The sequence below is a fragment of the Cebus imitator genome, unplaced genomic scaffold, assembly GCF_001604975.1.
Source record: "Cebus imitator isolate Cc_AM_T3 unplaced genomic scaffold, Cebus_imitator-1.0 Scaffold344, whole genome shotgun sequence".
NCBI classification, from domain to species: domain Eukaryota; kingdom Metazoa; phylum Chordata; class Mammalia; order Primates; family Cebidae; genus Cebus; species Cebus imitator.
Genome location: NW_016107659.1, coordinates 1,015,657 through 1,033,086, shown reverse-complemented (window position 1 = coordinate 1,033,086; position 17,430 = coordinate 1,015,657). Strand labels below are relative to the sequence as shown.

General features: G+C 32.5%; 1 protein-coding gene across 5 annotated transcripts in view; it reads left to right on the top strand.

Annotated features, from left to right (window-relative positions):
• The window catches only part of RICTOR (RPTOR independent companion of MTOR complex 2), a 138,441-nt gene that overhangs the window by 104,640 nt on the left and 16,371 nt on the right, over positions 1–17,430 (top strand). For 3 of the 5 annotated variants that reach the window (XM_017505887.2, XM_037730436.1, XM_017505890.2), the window contains 17 exons: positions 823–923; positions 2,671–2,836; positions 3,125–3,226; positions 3,350–3,396; positions 5,111–5,246; positions 5,668–5,867; positions 6,625–6,751; positions 7,119–7,283; positions 7,436–7,512; positions 8,299–8,377; positions 10,279–10,388; positions 11,281–11,368; positions 12,567–12,659; positions 13,015–13,121; positions 13,669–13,898; positions 15,381–16,389; positions 16,673–16,744. In XM_017505887.2, coding sequence (XP_017361376.1) covers positions 823–923; positions 2,671–2,836; positions 3,125–3,226; positions 3,350–3,396; positions 5,111–5,246; positions 5,668–5,867; positions 6,625–6,751; positions 7,119–7,283; positions 7,436–7,512; positions 8,299–8,377; positions 10,279–10,388; positions 11,281–11,368; positions 12,567–12,659; positions 13,015–13,121; positions 13,669–13,898; positions 15,381–16,389; positions 16,673–16,744 — 2,909 coding nt within the window. The other 2 variants (XM_037730437.1, XM_037730435.1) reach the window with 2 other exon arrangements.

Genomic DNA, 17,430 nt, shown 5'->3' with positions numbered 1-17,430 from the left:
GTTTTGTTGTTTGTTGTTTGGTCCATCTGTGAAAGAATTAATGTAGAGTCACAGGCTTTCAGGTCTGATTATTTGTCTTTTAATTCTTAAGATAGCATTTCCTGTAAGAATACCAATATTCAGAATTATTTGCTTTTATATGAAGGAATCTCTATTAATTTCATCTTTTTCCCTTCTCCCATACACAGGATTCCATAATTCTCTTGAAATAAAAACGCTGGTTATTTTTAGTACGGCGGTGTTAGTTCATTGCTTATTATTCTTACATATTCTGTCTTCCATATTTGATTGATGTTCTTGTCTTCATTGATAGCTGGTTGGGTGGTGGGGTTTTTGTTTGGAAAGTAGAAATTAATATTTCCTATTTTAAATATTATGACCTATGGGACAAACCTATTTTGAGAAAGTAGTTTTAAAACTTAAGCCAACTCATAAATTTGGATATGACATCTAGCATTTTAAATGTTATTTTAAACATAAGTTGAGTCCTACAATGTTTTGACATATAATCCCTTCTGGTCATCTAAGAATTAAGTTTAATTTGGGTACCGCTTAAAAACCATAATATTATAGTAAAGAATCTGTGAAACTTAATGGTTATATTAATATAATGTGTGTATCTTTATATTTCATCCTTGTTGGAAGTATTATAGATATGATAAAAATATAAATAAGCATGTATTGGGGAAAATAAGTTAATTTTATGAGTAAAACTTAAGAATTTGTAATAGTCTTGAATACAGCATTATATGTGTAGGTAATCTGTAACATAAAATATTTCTACTTCTGAAAACTCATGTAAAGTGTTATGCTTCATTTTAGGCAAACACAATTCTTCCTCATTCACATAGCCATCATTTGCACTGCTTGCCAACCCTAATGAATATGGCTGCATCCTTTGATATCCCAAAGGAAAAAAGACTGTAAGTATCAGAGCTTTAGCAAAGCTTTTGTTTGACATATTTAATATTGAATTAGTTTATCTTTTCTTCCTTTTTAAAAAAATAGTATGGATAGGTTATGCTGGGAAATTCTTTTAGGGAATTTGCTAAACGAAAAATTAATGGTTCTAACAATGGTAATTTGTGTTTTAGGGTACAAACTACTAATAGTCTAATAAAATCACTTTTTTCTAGCATGTTTGTAGACAGGGACATAGGATATCATATTACTAAAAATGTTAGCTGAGAGTTTTTTGGACTCCTTTGTGTTGTGAGCAGCAATTCTGGCTCTTTATGTCTATGAGCTATTTAAAATTAACAAAGCTTTACAATATTACTATTTTCTTCTATTTGCATGGTTAAAAATGTTGGCATTTAGTAACAAGTACTACTGGGCTATATAGCAATAAGCTGAACTGTTACTACTAAAGGAGATATTGCAAACATAGAATTTACGAACAAAATTATGGTAATACAACTGTAGCTTTGCTGGAATTCCAGTGTTAATAATAAAATATGTGTAAAAGGTAAGGATGGAAGGCCTCATTGGAAAGTGCTAGCAGGAACTTAGTTTGGTTTGGTGAAGATTCTATCTAGGCCAGGAATGTCTTTTTGTGTTTGTTTTCTTTTTATTATTTTGCTATTATGATCAGAAACATTTATATATGGACCATGTTATTTATTTATTATTTGGCTTGATGTTAGTGAAATGCCATTTTTTAGCTCTTCAGAACTTTGTATTTTTGTTAAGAGTTATAATACATTTTTGAAAAGTTTAGCTTTAATAATAAATTACACTTAATAATCTCTTAATTTTCATTCTGCCATTGAATATACTGTTTAACAGACCAAATTTGTCATATAAACTGAGGGCATTAGGAGTCATCTCAGTTCTGTCTCTAGGCTTACATCAGTAATAGTAACTTTTAGCTTTTACATTAGTAGTTTCACAATGTAAAAATGTACTTTCCCAATACCTGAAAGACCTAAACTCAGGGTCGGAGTATGGCCACAAATTCCAGCGCTCATCAGAAATTCAAATACATCTCCAGAATTCCAGTAAGAATAGTCCTCTTAGAATAGTTTTATCTTTAGCTCAGTAAGCTTTCTTTACTGTTAAATACTTGCCACTCAACACATCCCAATATTGAAAAATTCTAATTACTAGAAATTCTGAAGTTGAGACTTGCTACCAAGTTCTTCAAAACTGCACTTTTATGTACCACAAAGAATTAAATATAATTTATAAAAATAAACCATTTACAGTTACAGACCAATGTGGAAAATAGAGACTGTTCAATTGATACTGGGATCATTGATTATTCATATGGGAGTACAGTGAAATTATTTCAACCTCATACCATAAAGAAAAATAAGTTTCAGGTGGATTAAGGATTTATATGTGAAAAGCAAAGCTTTAAAACTTTGATAGACAATGTAGAATACTAGGTTTCTGACCTTGTAGGAGTTCCTAAAACCAATATACAAATATACCCACCACCATAGAAGAAAAGTTTAGTAAGCACATGTTCCGTTGAGTCTAAATAATTAGTATGTCTTTATAAAGTAGTGTTGATTTTTTTGTCTTTGTCTCTCTAAATTTGATGAAATAATTTATCAATAATAATTTCTAGCTTTGAACTTATATAAGCTTTAACAGTTTACCAAGGTAACCTCTTAAATTATGGTGGTCTTGTTATTGTATTAATTGAACTTTTTTTTTCATTAGGCGAGCCAGTGCAGCCTTGAACTGTTTAAAACGCTTCCATGAAATGAAGAAACGAGGACCTAAGCCTTACAGTCTTCATTTAGACCACATTATTCAGAAAGCAATTGCAACACACCAGAAACGGGATCAGTATCTCCGAGTTCAGAAAGATATATTTGTTCTTAAGGTACTGACATGAAATCATGATTTTCAATTTAAACACAATATCTTAATTTCTTAACCACTGGATTTTAATATGCATGTGTTGGAGTTTGTACTTTTCTTCATGTATATGAATATTCAGATGGCATCTGAGTTTTATAATTTAGAGCTGGGTTTTTATAACTCTAAAGTTGAAAAACATTTATCTCTCCTTAAATGGAAAAGCTATCTTTCAGTTTTTCAAATTTGAGCTTAGTTTTCTGATACGAGGAAGATTGCCTTAATTTTTCTTATTACTTTCTGATGATTTTAGGATACAGAGGAAGCTCTTTTAATTAACCTTAGAGATAGCCAAGTCCTGCAACATAAAGAGAATCTTGAATGGAATTGGAATCTTATAGGGACCATTCTTAAGGTATGAAAAGATACTTCATGGTAATGGCTTGTCTTTCATTATTAATTATACTGTATTATAATTATCTTCTATATATGAGAATTGATAAATATATATGTAATATAACATATTATGTTTTTCTAGTGGCCAAATGTAAATCTAAGAAACTATAAAGATGAACAGTTACACAGGTATGTAAGAACTATTTTGCATGTAAATTTAAAGAACTTAGATAAGGATATTATGCCTAATGCCTGCTAAAATATGTAATAATTTAAAAAATATACACATACATTTTAATTCTCAATAGGTACATTGATATATTTTTTTATATGGTCTTATTTTATAACCAAAACATGTTAGCAATTTCTTTTTCTAGTTATTTACATTCTGCCTTTAGTTTTGGAATAGATGAAGTAGTTGAGATAAACGTTTTTCAAACTGGGGTAATATCATCTATGTAGTGGGTTTTAGCCTTAACATATGAGGATAACATAATAAGGGCTTATATTTTTAATATACAGCTTCTGTTCCTGTTTGACTTTGGAGTTATCCATTCTAACTGCTGTTTACATTCTCCTTAACCACATCTTCCATAACCCATGTAAATGTTTGTAGCATGACGAACACTTTAAGCTACTATACTGTTCTTTATTACACCCATACATTTTTACTCCTGAGTTTAGATTAACCAGCTATCAGTACTGATCTCAGAAACAGGGTCTTAGTATGTTCAAGAAATTGTTATCAACATTATTATTTGATTGCATTCTCTGTTCATGATATGTAACTTAATATCTATATTATTAAGTTTTAAGAAATAGAGATAACTTACAAATTACACTCAAAAAAGCATAGTACTAACTTGTTATACTCCTTGAGAGCACAGATGACGTCTTACACAACTTTGTTTTCCCAACTCCTGGATTGGACACCTCTATTGGATTGAATTATAGTGCATGAAATTGAACTGAACTAAATTCAATAGAAGCTTAGAACATAATGTTGAAATAGTATAAATTATATCTATAAATTCATTGGCCTAAATTGCAACTTTTATGCTTGACCTTTTGCCTAATCGTGAAAAACCACCAAAATCATAGTGTATCTTACAATTATCTTACAATTATCTTAACAATAGAACATTATTGAGCCATGGGACAAAGTTCTACATAGGATACAATAGAAGAAAATTTAAGTTCAGGTGACATTCTATTTATCCAATTTTATATTCTAGCCGCGTTACATCTGCATTCATCAGGCTAGCATCTTTCTTCTCCTTTATTTCTTCCAGCCATCTCACCATAAAATTGTTACTCCATGGAGATATTTTTTACAATGAAGGTTTTTTGTTTTTTTTTGATATGAAATGTACTGTGTTAGTCTGTTCCCACGCTGCTATAAATAACTGCCTGAGACCAAGTAATTCCTATAAAGGAAAGACATTTAATTGACTAATAATTGCACATAACTAGGGAAGCCTCAGGAAACTTACAGTTGTGGCAGAAGGGAAAGCAAACATATCTTTCTTTATATGGCAGCAGGAGAGAAGTACAGAGCACAGGGAAAAGCTCCTGATAAAACCATCAGATCTTGTGAGAACTCACTCCTCACTATCATGAAAACAGCATGAGGATAACCGCCCCCTTGATTTTATCTTCTCTCGTGAAATCCCTTTCACGACATGTGGGGATTGTGGGAACTACAATTGAAGATGAGATTTGGATGGGAGCACAGCCAAACCATATCGTGTACCAAACACATTTAATATATTTCTTGCCATTTATCCCTATGGTTCAGACCCAAAACATATTCAGAAAGCCTTATTATGTCATAAACAATGGTTAAGATACTAAAATAATTGCCTTGTTTTTTACCTTTTTGCTACTTGTGTTTTGATTTTAGATTTGTACGAAGACTACTTTATTTTTATAAGCCTAGCAGTAAATTATATGCCAACCTGGATCTGGACTTTGCCAAGGGCAAACAGCTCACGGTTGTAGGTTGCCAGTTTACAGAATTTCTTCTTGAATCTGAAGAGGTGAGCATTCTGAATATTTTCCAGAGCAAATGTTTTTTTATTGAATTTGCTTTCCTTGCCCTCTCTCTGTTTCCACCTTCTGTTTTGCTTTTATTTCTGAATATGCATAAGCTATATTTAGAAATGTAGGAAATGATCCCAGACCTAGAGTTGAATCCTGACTTAGTCACTAGTTATGAGACTGGGCAAGTTATCTGCCCTCTAGAAGACTTGGTTTACTCTTCTGTAAAATGGAGAATAATATCATCTCCATGCAGCATTGTGTTGAAGTGGATTAAAAAACAACAGGTACTCACTGATTGATAGTTATTATTGGTAACTTCATCATTATTACTAAATTTTTGTACTTGATTGAGGTTAATTTTTCTAATTGTAGATTTTGAGTGCTTTTCTCACAGTATCACAATGTATTTACTTTTAGGATGGGCAAGGATACTTAGAAGATCTAGTAAAGGATATTGTTCAGTGGCTCAATGCCTCATCTGGAATGAAACCTGAAAGAAGTCTTCAAAATAATGGTTTATTGACCACCCTTAGTCAACACTACTTTTTATTTATTGGAACACTTTCTTGCCACCCTCATGGAGTTAAAATGCTAGAAAAATGCAGTGTATTTCAATGGTGAGCATTCCTAGATTTTGTTGCAATATATACATAAACTTTATTTTTAATGTAGTCAGATATGGTATGCATTTTAGTCCATGTACATATTTGGTTGTTTTATTTTAAATTAGCATTATCTTTGCTTTAATGTTCTTTTTTATATGATAGTTGTTATTAAATGCTTTCTTTCAGAAAAGCTTGTTTATATTAGGAATGTTAAAAACATGCATTGAGGCCGGGCTTGGTGGCTCACTCCTGTAATCCCAGCACTTTGGGAGGCCGAGGCAGGTGGATCACAAGGTCAAGAGATCGAGACCATTCTGGTCAACATGGTGACCAAAAAAAATACAAAAATACTAAAATTACAAAAAATTAGCTGGGCATGGTGGCGCGTGCCTGTAATCCCAACTACTCAGGAGGCTGAGGAAGGAGAATTGCCTGAACCCAGGAGGCGGAGGTTGCGGTGAGCTGAGATCACGCCATTGCACTCCAGCCTGTGTAACAAGAGCAAAACTCCGTCTCAAAAAAAAAAAAAGCATTGAATTGTCTTCATACCCTTCCCACTCCAACATTCAAAATAGTAACTATGTGTGACGGTTGATGTGTTAATTGATTGTGGTTATCTTCACAATGTACGTGTACATCAAATTATCTTGTACACCTGGAATAATACAATTTTTGTCATTTATACTTCAGTAAAGCTGGAAAAAATATTTGTTGACTTGATATATCAATATAGTAATTTCTTGTAACCTTTCTTCTTCTTTTTTTAAAGTCTCCTTAATCTTTGCTCCTTGAAAAACCAAGATCACTTGCTAAAACTTACTGTTTCTAGCTTGGACTATAGCAGAGATGGATTGGCTAGAGTCATCCTTTCCAAAATTTTAACTGCAGCTACTGATGTGAGTATAACATAGCCAGTAAAACTGTATTTTTATAACCAGTTAATTCACTACTTGATGATTTTAGGCTAAGTAAAATTAATTTTAAATTCTAAGAAGATGATATGGAAATTGAGTTTACTTTAAAATTTTAGTTTCTCCAAGGAACTCCATATAGTACTGATATTTTTTATATCAAGGGGAAGAAACTGTTAGATAGAAAGGGAAGTATTTTATTTTACAAGACCAAAAAAGTATTCGAATCAAGGGCTAGACCACCAATTCCAGTCTTTCTTCCCTTTTCAAGTAGCGCGACTATCTCAAAGTAAAATCAAATAGACTATTTATGGTGAAGTTTTTTTTTTAATGTATTCATTTATCTTTATAGGCCTGCAGGCTCTATGCAACAAAACATTTAAGGGTATTATTGAGAGCTAATGTTGAATTCTTTAATAATTGGGGAATTGAGTTGTTAGTGACCCAGCTACATGATAAAAACAAAACGATTTCTTCCGAAGCTCTTGATATCCTCGATGAAGCATGTGAAGACAAGGTAAAGGTTTATTTTTTAATAATTTAATACTTAAAAAAATACTAAATTGACAATTACTTAAAAGTATAATACATAATAGGCATTTTGGAACTAAAAAGTTTGCTATCTTTCTGCAAGTGTGATAAATGATAAATAATGATCATCTCTTTTAGGCCAATCTTCATGCTCTCATTCAGATGAAACCAGCTTTATCCCACCTTGGAGACAAGGGTTTGCTTCTCCTCCTGAGGTAAAATTTTCAGTTACATTTTTTGTTGTGTTTTTTTTTTGTTTTTTTTTTTTGGGCAGTGTATATTAAAGATGGATTCAAATCCAAATAGGAAGTATGCTAAAGAGCTCACCTTTTAAGCTCTGAAATAAACCTAATTTTGACCTTGTACTTCCTTTAATATTGAAGCATTGTCTTTTCATTGTTTTGGAGTGTTTTTAAAAAAATCTTTTGGTCTCTTCATACATTTCATGACATTTTCCTTTTTTTTTTCTTTCTTTCTTTCCTTTTTTTTTTGAGATGTAGTCTCGCTTTCTCATCCAGGCCTGAGTGCAGTGGTGCAATCTTGGCTCACTGCAACCTCTGCGTCCTAGGTTCAAGCAATTCTCTTGCCTCAGCCTCCCAAGTGGCTGGGACTAAAGGCATACGCCACCACACCTGGCTAATTTTTTGTATTTTTAGTAGAGATGGGGTTTCACCATGTTGACCAGGCAGATCTCAAACTCTTGACCTCAGGTGATCTGCCCGCCTTGGCCTCCCAAAGTGCTGGGATTATAGGCGTGAGCCATCGCACCTGGCTGACATTTTCTGTATTGTGATTGGGTTCGTGCACTGTTGCAAAGGTTGTGAAAATTTATTTGTGATTGAAGTTATAATAAATTTTAGTTGACCTTTTAAGAAGGAAAGTTGACTTTAGGAAATATTCCTAAAGTCTTTTAGCTCCTTATACTTTAAAAAATTTTAGTTATTTTAGCCTCTTAGACTTGCCAGACTCAATGTAAAAGTATTGCTTGTTTTAATTTACAGATTTCTCTCCATTCCGAAAGGGTTTTCCTATCTGAATGAAAGAGGTTATGTAGCAAAACAATTGGAAAAGTGGCACAAGGTAATTTCTTATTGAATAATGTTGAATTTGTGTGTTTTTGTCTTTGGAAGTTGAGTTGTGAATTTAGAGGATGTTTGGTTTTTTTTTGAACTACAGTTATTTCTTTTATTCTGAACTTTTGACTGTGTTGATTCTGTTGAAATTTTGCTCTCTACTAATTTGATTTTATAATCTAATGTGTTGGTCATACTTACTTCTTTCACTCTTGGGTCCCTTATATAACCTATGACTTTGCATGAACCCTTTTAATCTAAAACTAAAGTAATTATTTTTAATGAAAGAAGATTGAAAACAGTTCTACCAAAAGAGATAAATCATTTAATGAAACTTCATTTTAGGGTACTTCTTTACCTAAATCTGAGAATCAGCTTCTTGCTGTCATAGGGAAACCTAAGAAAGGGAGTATCATACATACTAGGGAAATCTGCTAAGAAGGGAGTAGTTTGGAAGAAGATATGAAACAGCATTTCTTTAGCTGTTGATTGCTGTGGCTTCATTATTTTGTTTGAAGTATTGTAAGTCATCAAAGCATCTTGGACACCCATGGTCAAAATGATCTTTACCAGTATAAGTGATTTTTAGATTTTTCATCATTTCAGATCAGTTATCCTGTTTTCTCTTTTTTGTTAACATAGTTGCAGATTCTTTTTAGTGTCATTATTGAGCCATATTTCATAAGAGATGCTCCTTAAATGGACTAAAACTTTGAAGCATACAACTTAAGGCATGAAGTCTTTTAGTATTTGAGGAATTGTAGAACTGAGACAAGATGTGATAGGTTTGTTTCCTAGAAGATGTTTAAATCATCATAATACAATTTATTATACAAAATCATAGCATTAGAAAATTGCTTAGAATTTTCGTGCAGTGCTTGCAAATAATAAGTATAAAATAGAAGAGCTATAACAAAGGCATATGCAAGTGTATAAGGGAACACAGAGGAGAGATTAATGATTCTGCCTTAGGGATTATCAGAAGAAATGTTGGTCAGACACAATAGAAGATGCGATACTTGAAATGGTCTTGAGGAGTAAGTCGGCAAATAAATTGGAAGAAGGATATCCAAGGAAGAGGGAGTAGGATAAAGCTGTATAGATTATTGGAACATTATAGACTTATGAAGAAAGTCATATTCCAGTGTAGTTGGGACTAAAATAAGTGTGGAGTGGCAAGATGGGTCTGGAATAGTAAATTAGAGCTAGATTGTCAAAGGCCTCATAAGCCACATTGTATCATCCTAAGGGATTTCAGTTGTATATGTAGTGGGAAATCCTTAACAGATATTTAAAGAGTTATCAGAGTTATACTTTAGTAACCTGACAGGTTGCAGTGAAGAGGTGGAATTTTGATCATCAAAGGGAAAGTCTAGGAATATTGACACACGTTTAGAAATAAGACTTGATGAGTGCCTGAACTTCCCTGGTAGTTAAGTTGAATAGAAAAGGACAATTTTCTGGGCATTTTCAAAATAAGATGGACAGAATTTGTGGGCTGGATACAGTAAACGAGAGGTCCAACTTGGCTCATAAGGTTTTTAATTTAATGACTGAATTATTGGCTCACTATTAAGAGATCACATATGTAAAAAGTGGTTTGCTAAGATTAGAATAATGAATTTTCAGTATGTTGAACTGGCATTGCCTGTGCAATAACCAAATGATGGTATCCAGGAAATACTTGAAAATGTGGATCTGGAACTCAGATTTGTGAGGAAAATGGCAGATGTGGGGGTCATCAGTATATAGTAGTAATTGAAACCTGAGCCGAAAGCTTATGGGTATGATAGAACATTTGCATTCATAATACCTTGATCTATCTATCCTTTGCTAAGTATCTGACATATTAAATTTAGTGACTGTCTTTGTGATACTATGTGCAATTAAAACAATGTTATCTTCTAGGAATATAACTCAAAATATGTTGACTTGATTGAGGAACAACTCAATGAAGCACTTACTACTTATCGGAAGCCTATTGATGGTGATAACTATGTTCGTCGGAGTAACCAAAGGTGTATACCCAGTGCTAGTTCTCAGTTATCAAATTTAAAACCAGTTCATCATTAATTATTTTTTAACATTTCTGAGTTTTTGTACATTCAGTTTCTTACATGATATAGGAAGAATCTTAAGGTGCATCATTAATTGCTCAAAAATTCAGTGGCATTCATGGCTTGTTGAATACCCTTACTGATAAAGCGTTCAGATATACTCCATGCTGGCACCCCAGACTGCATTTCTAGCCCTAGATTCTCTTACCAGTACTTTGAGATCTGATAAACTGTTACAGGTTGAACATCACTTATCCAAAATGCTTGAGTCCAAAATTTTGCATAAATGTACTCTATAGTTTCATGTGTATTTATATTATTTTGTTTGAAGTATTGTAAGTCATCAAAGCATCTTGGAAACCCATGGTCAAAATGATCTTTACGAATATAAGTGATTTTTAGATTTTTCATCCAGAAATGTTTTGGATTTTGGAATTTTTCCGATTTTGGAATATTTGCATATATATAATGAGATATTTTGGGGATGGTACCCAAGTCTAAACATGAAATTAATCTGTGTTTCATGTACACTTATACATGTAACCTAAACATAATTTTATACTATTTTTTAAGTAATTCTGTGCATGAAACAGTTTGCGTTAAATGCTAATGTTTGGAATTTTCCACTTACAGGGTCATGTCAGCACTTGAAAAGTTTTGGATTTTGGAGCATTTTAGATTAGGGATACTCAGCGTATATTTTACCTGAGAAATCCTCATTCCTTCTTTTATATTTTCATTTATGCTGGAGAGTTTTATGTAATTTTATTTATCAAATACTTATTAATACTTTTGTTCTAATTAGCATTCTTAAATTAGCCAGGAGGCATATTAATCATCTTTATTATACTAGATTACAGCGTCCTCATGTCTACCTGCCTATACATCTTTATGGACAACTAGTACACCATAAAACAGGCTGCCATTTGTTGGAAGTACAGGTAAGGCATAATTCATTTATTTTAAGTAGCTGCAATAATAATAAAAAAGAAACACCAAAATCGTAATGTTGCTAAAATATTTCCTTTGTAAAAACTGCTCAGAAGCCTTAATATCACTGACATAATTGCTTTTAAAGTCATCTATTTTGTAATTGACTTATGCATTCTATATTTATTAACCTTAGAAATATTAATAGTCTTGCAATGCATTAACTGACTTGTGTATGACTTTTTGAATAGCTAGTTATGTAGAGTAAGCAATCTAATGAAAGTCTGAGTTCTTTTCTTACAATTTATTGGAGAAATTCAGATCTCCAGAAACGTACAGAAAAACTGAGTTTTTCTTCCACTCATTGGGAAGTTAAACTGAACCTGATAGATTCAGTTATCTTTGAACAATAAATTGAAAATTGCTGGTTGTGAGCACGTTTTATCTCATATACTTCATGGAATGTAACAGGCATAGGCAAGCAGTTCTTTGAGTTATTTATGTTTCTGACTACGCCATGCAACTGTTTTCAATAAATGTAACCTTTCTCTTATTTTATAAACAGTTATAGGAATATTTGTGCATGTGACAGAACAATAGTTATTTACGGTTTAGTTCCTTTTTGTGTCAGTATTCATCTCAAGAGCACAAAATTTTGCATAAATGTACTCTATATATAGTTTCATGTGTTTTTATATTATGTCAGAAAACTATTGGGACAGGTATTTTCATGTAAATATTTGAAAATTTCACTAAAAATTTAAATGATTTTCTCAGCGTTATTACTTACATAGTATGGTAAAACCTAAGCACTAATTCACTTTGTATTTAAAAGAAGTATTATTTTTTAGTAATATTAAGTGCCAAGTACTTTTGTAAGCACTATATATGCAATAATTGATTAAATCCTGAAACCTTTTGACACAAATGTTATTATCACTCTTCTAGATATTAGGAAATCAAAGGATGGGGAGATGAAGTAACTTGCTCAAGGCCATGCAGTTAATAAGTGATAATTCTAGAATGTGAATTCAGAACTCATGCCCTAATTCTCCTTCTCAAGAAATTTTAATAAAATTATTTAGAATTTTAAGTATGCAAAAATGACAAAAAGCAAACTTTACATAGGTTTTATGATGCAATAAGAAAACATATTAAATACATAAATATATTATTACTCATATGGTAATTTCCTTTCTCTTTCTCCAGAATATCATTACAGAACTCTGTCGTAATGTTCGTACACCAGATTTGGATAAATGGGAAGAAATTAAAAAACTGAAAGCATCTCTTTGGGCCTTGGTTTGTAATAAACACTTCTGTAAGATCTTTGCAATTTTTAGATTTCAGTTTTTTTAAATTTATATTAAATAGATAAAAATTGTTTTGTTTGGAACTTCTTAGATTAATATTCAAGACGGGATTGTTCTTGCCAATTTAAGTATTTTCTCTATGTTGAAGAATAGATGGTTAAACTATGAGTTTTGTTGCTAAGGCAGCTAGAATTAACCAATGCCTAATGTTTTTTATTTGAGGACGTTTTTACATTTTTTTTCTCTCAGAGATGAGGTTAAATTTGTTTCTTGGTAGCTTTCCAAATCTTTTGAAAGAGTTACTCTTGTAAATATATTTGATGTAAGTAATTCCTTTTTTTTAGGGAAATATCGGCTCATCCAATTGGGGTCTCAATTTACTACAGGAAGAAAATGTGATTCCAGATATACTAAAACTTGCAAAACAGTGTGAAGTTCTTTCCATCAGAGGGTAGGCCATTTAACTCAGAAATCTTTCTAATGTTGACGTCGGTATTTACAAATGGATGTTAGGGAAAAGTATTTTATGATTAAGTGCAGTTCTAATTATCATTGAGTTCTAATGATATAAGATTATTAACTGTTTTAAGTGAAACACCTAAACGAACTCCTTGTTTACTATTATTTTATTTTTATTATGATATTAAAGTTTACCTTGTAGGTAACAGGGAAGATGTAGTATTTGTGTATAGATATTACGGTAGTAGTCCAGTAGCCCAACTATTCCATATTTATAATAGAAAAGATAATACATGTCTTTTTTGCTCATATTACATTGTGTTTTTATTTTGTTGTCATTACTATTTTTATTGGAAAGGTTTGCTTTTTTTTTTAATTGCTGCTAATTTATTCCTAGTTTTAATAAGTTTTTTTTCAAAATGGTTATTTTAGTGGGTTTTAGAGAAAGTTCAAAGTACTTATAGTAAGTGAACCCGTGATTGCTTTAAGCAATCTCAGCTTGGAATTATAACTTACTTTACTGCATCTTTTATATACAGGACCTGTGTATATGTACTTGGGCTCATAGCTAAAACCAAACAAGGCTGTGATATTCTAAAATGTCACAACTGGGATGCTGTGAGACATAGTCGCAAACATCTGTGGCCAGTGGTTCCAGATGATGTAGAACAACTCTGTAATGAACTGTCATCTATCCCAAGCACTCTGAGTTTGAACTCAGAGTCAACCAGCTCTAGACATAATAGTGAAAGTGAATCTGTGCCATCAAGTGAGTATCCTGACAGGTTTACATAAAGTTAGCCAATGTTAACATTTATATTTGTGTTTTAAATTTTAAATGTATATGTAACATTCCTGATTTGCTTTTTTCTAAGATAATTACTTGGCAACAATAGCCTCTTGGAGAATGTGTATCTTTTCGTAACACAGACTCTAGTCACCAGCTTACATTGTTCTCTCTCCTTATTTTCTAAGTAGGTTTTGAGAATTCCTACAAAGTTATATAATAAATCATGTGCCAGAAGAACCAATCCCCCTTTTTTTGGCAGAAAAGAAACAAATATAATAAGTATTTATTTGTCTACCTTCATTAAATTTAATCTTTTTACTCATTTTTCAGATACAGGGATTGTTGAGCCAGAATGTATTTTTAATAGATATTATATTCACATCTTCATTTTAGAGAAAAGCACTAAATTTTAAAATAGTGAAATTGTTAACAGAGTAGCAAAAGTAATTATATATAAAATGATTTGTGGTTTTAAGTTCTGTGCTAAGTGGTGTTAGGTGTACAAAATGTAAGGCATGGTTCTTCCTTTTAAGAAGATAGTGTCAGATTTATCAGACTGTGTATGTCACCAAATCTGAGATGCCATGAATTTTGAAATGTACCAATATTTTATGTACCACAAAAGAAAAAGAAAAAGTTGCCTGTTAAACTAGGACATACTACTATTGCAAGATGCATTCTGATTTTAGAATCAGATTCTGTGTGAAAATAGAAAAGATTAAATATCAAAAGTATACATCTTAGAATTGACAAAATATAGAAAAAAAATTGACAAAATACAGAAATGCAATGCAGTATGCAAATTCACTTAGGATTTTCTTTTACCTTCTTTCAGAATATATTTGAAGTAGTTTGTAATTATTCAACAGAAAAAAAGAAAAATCCTACAGATGTCATTAGGCACTCACTTAGGTTACATCTTCTAATAGAGCTGGGCACTAAATTGAGTTTCTTAGTATCTAAAGTAAAATGGGAAATAAACAATGTAAACATGAATTTAAAATGTTATCACGTGGTTCTCTGTAAGTATATTTTAAGATTGGGAATTCATTTCTTACAAGATTAATTTCTCCTGCCTATAGTAATTTAAAGACGAATTACTAGGAATTTGTAGTAACTGAGTAAGCATCCATGATCAGGTCTCCGTTTTCCCTTTAATTTCATCTTGAATATTTGGAAAATCAAATTAACTTCATGTAACCTGTGCCATACTGGGTCTTAGAATAATTTTTCTTTGGAAATAACAGGAGATCCTCATAAATTACATAATTTTACATTTTACTCAAGTCCAAACTGTGGGTTTCAAGAAAGATATTTTCAGGCAGCTGAATGGTTTAACCCTTTGTTTTTTAATTTTTTTCATTCAGATGACTAAAAACAATTTCATGAAATGTGATGTCACTAATAGTTATGAATTTGTCATTTTATTTGTACTTTTATTTATCGATCCTTCAATCATAGGTATGTTCATATTGGAGGATGACCGGTTTGGCAGCAGCTCTACTAGTACATTTTTCCTTGATATGAGTGAAGATACAGAGCCAGCATTTTATGACCGATCTGGACCCATAAAGGATAAAAATTCATTCCCTTTCTTTGCTTCTAGTAAACTTGTGAAGAATCGTATCTTAAATTCACTTACTTTGCCTAACAAAAAACATCGTAGTAGCAGTGATCCAAAAGGAGGGAAACTGTCAACTGAAAGTAAGACAAGCAACAGGCGAATCAGAACACTTACGGAACCCAGTGTTGACTTTAATCATAGTGATGATTTTACACCCATATCCACTGTACAGAAAACATTACAATTAGAAACTTCATTTATGGGGAATAAGCACATTGAAGACACTGGTAGTACACCAAGCATTGGAGAAAATGACTTAAAATTCACTAAGAATTTTGGTTCAGAGAATCACAGAGAAAATACGAGCCGAGAGAGGTTAGTAGTAGAAAGTTCAACGAGCTCACATATGAAGATACGTAGCCAAAGTTTTAATACAGACACTACAACAAGTGGCATAAGTTCAATGAGCTCAAGTCCTTCACGAGAGACAGTAGGTGTAGATGCTACAACTATGGACACAGACTGTGGAAGCATGAGTACTGTGGTAAGTACTAAAACTGTTAAGACAAGCCACTATTTGATGCCACAGTCTAACCATCTGTCTCTCTCCAAATCAAACTCGGTGTCCCTGGTGCCTCCAGGTTCTTCTCATACGCTTCCTAGAAGAGCACAGTCCCTTAAAGCACCCTCTATTGCTACAATTAAAAGTCTAGCAGATTGTAACTTTAGTTACACGAGTTCTAGAGATGCCTTTGGCTATGCTACACTGAAAAGACTACAGCAACAAAGAATGCATCCATCCTTATCTCACTCCGAAGCTTTGGCATCTCCAGCAAAAGATGTGCTATTTACTGATACCATCACCATGAAGGCCAACAGTTTTGAGTCCAGATTAACACCAAGCAGGTGAGCAAATGTATGTTTAGAAGTGAGCAATAATGGTTGCATTTTAACAGATTTAAATACAAAAGGTTAACCAGGTTTTACACTCTAAAAGCCTCATAACTAACCTATTACAATTGTTTACTATGGTAGGCTACAAGCTCCTTGTTACCCGATATGACTTGAAATGGATTCTTGCAGCTGCGAGGGGGGAAGAAATCTTATAGGCCCTGAAAATAAACATACGTGCTTTGCAAAGGACATACAAGTCACAAGCTTTTTTTTATTTATTTCTCGCTTCTGCAAGGATCGATTTTAAAAAGAAGCATGTCGGGGGAATCAGGAGCTTAAGACCTACAATAACAAACAACCTTTTCAGGTAGGTCAATTTAAGGCTCCAAAAGTTGACCTCTTTATTATTTTTTTTTAAAAGATAACTGAAAATTTCAGTGAAATTATTTTCATTTTAAGTAGCTGTGATTATTAAGTAGGAACCTAATAAACACTAAATGAATTACTTGGTCCTCATGACTTGGGAGGGATTTCTATACCATATTTAGATTGTGTCAAGCTTGTCAAAGTCAACAGTTTCGATTTTACTTTTAAAAGATATGCAGTATTAAATTTGATTGTTGCAGAAATTTCTGTACATAATTTTTGTTGTTGGGCTAAATGCTTCTAAACAACTTTCCTTAGCTTTAAATTATTCATTTACATTTATGTAAGTGGGATAATATATGTCAGGCACTTATATGTCAACACTATATGTTAGAATAGTGTGGCAATGAAAGTTAGCTGTTATTTAAAAATTTTTTTTATTTTTTCCCATTTATTTTTTATTGCATTTTAGGTTTTGGGGTACATGTGAAGAACATGCAAGATTATTGCATAGGTACACACGTGGCAGTGTGATTTGCTGCCTTCCTCCCCATCACCTACATCTGGCATCTCTCCCCTTGCCATCTCTCCCCAGCTCCCCACCCCCCGCCATCCATCCCGTTTCCCCCCAACTGACCCCAGTGTGTAGTGCTCCCCTTCCTGTGTCCATGTGTTCTCATTGTTCAA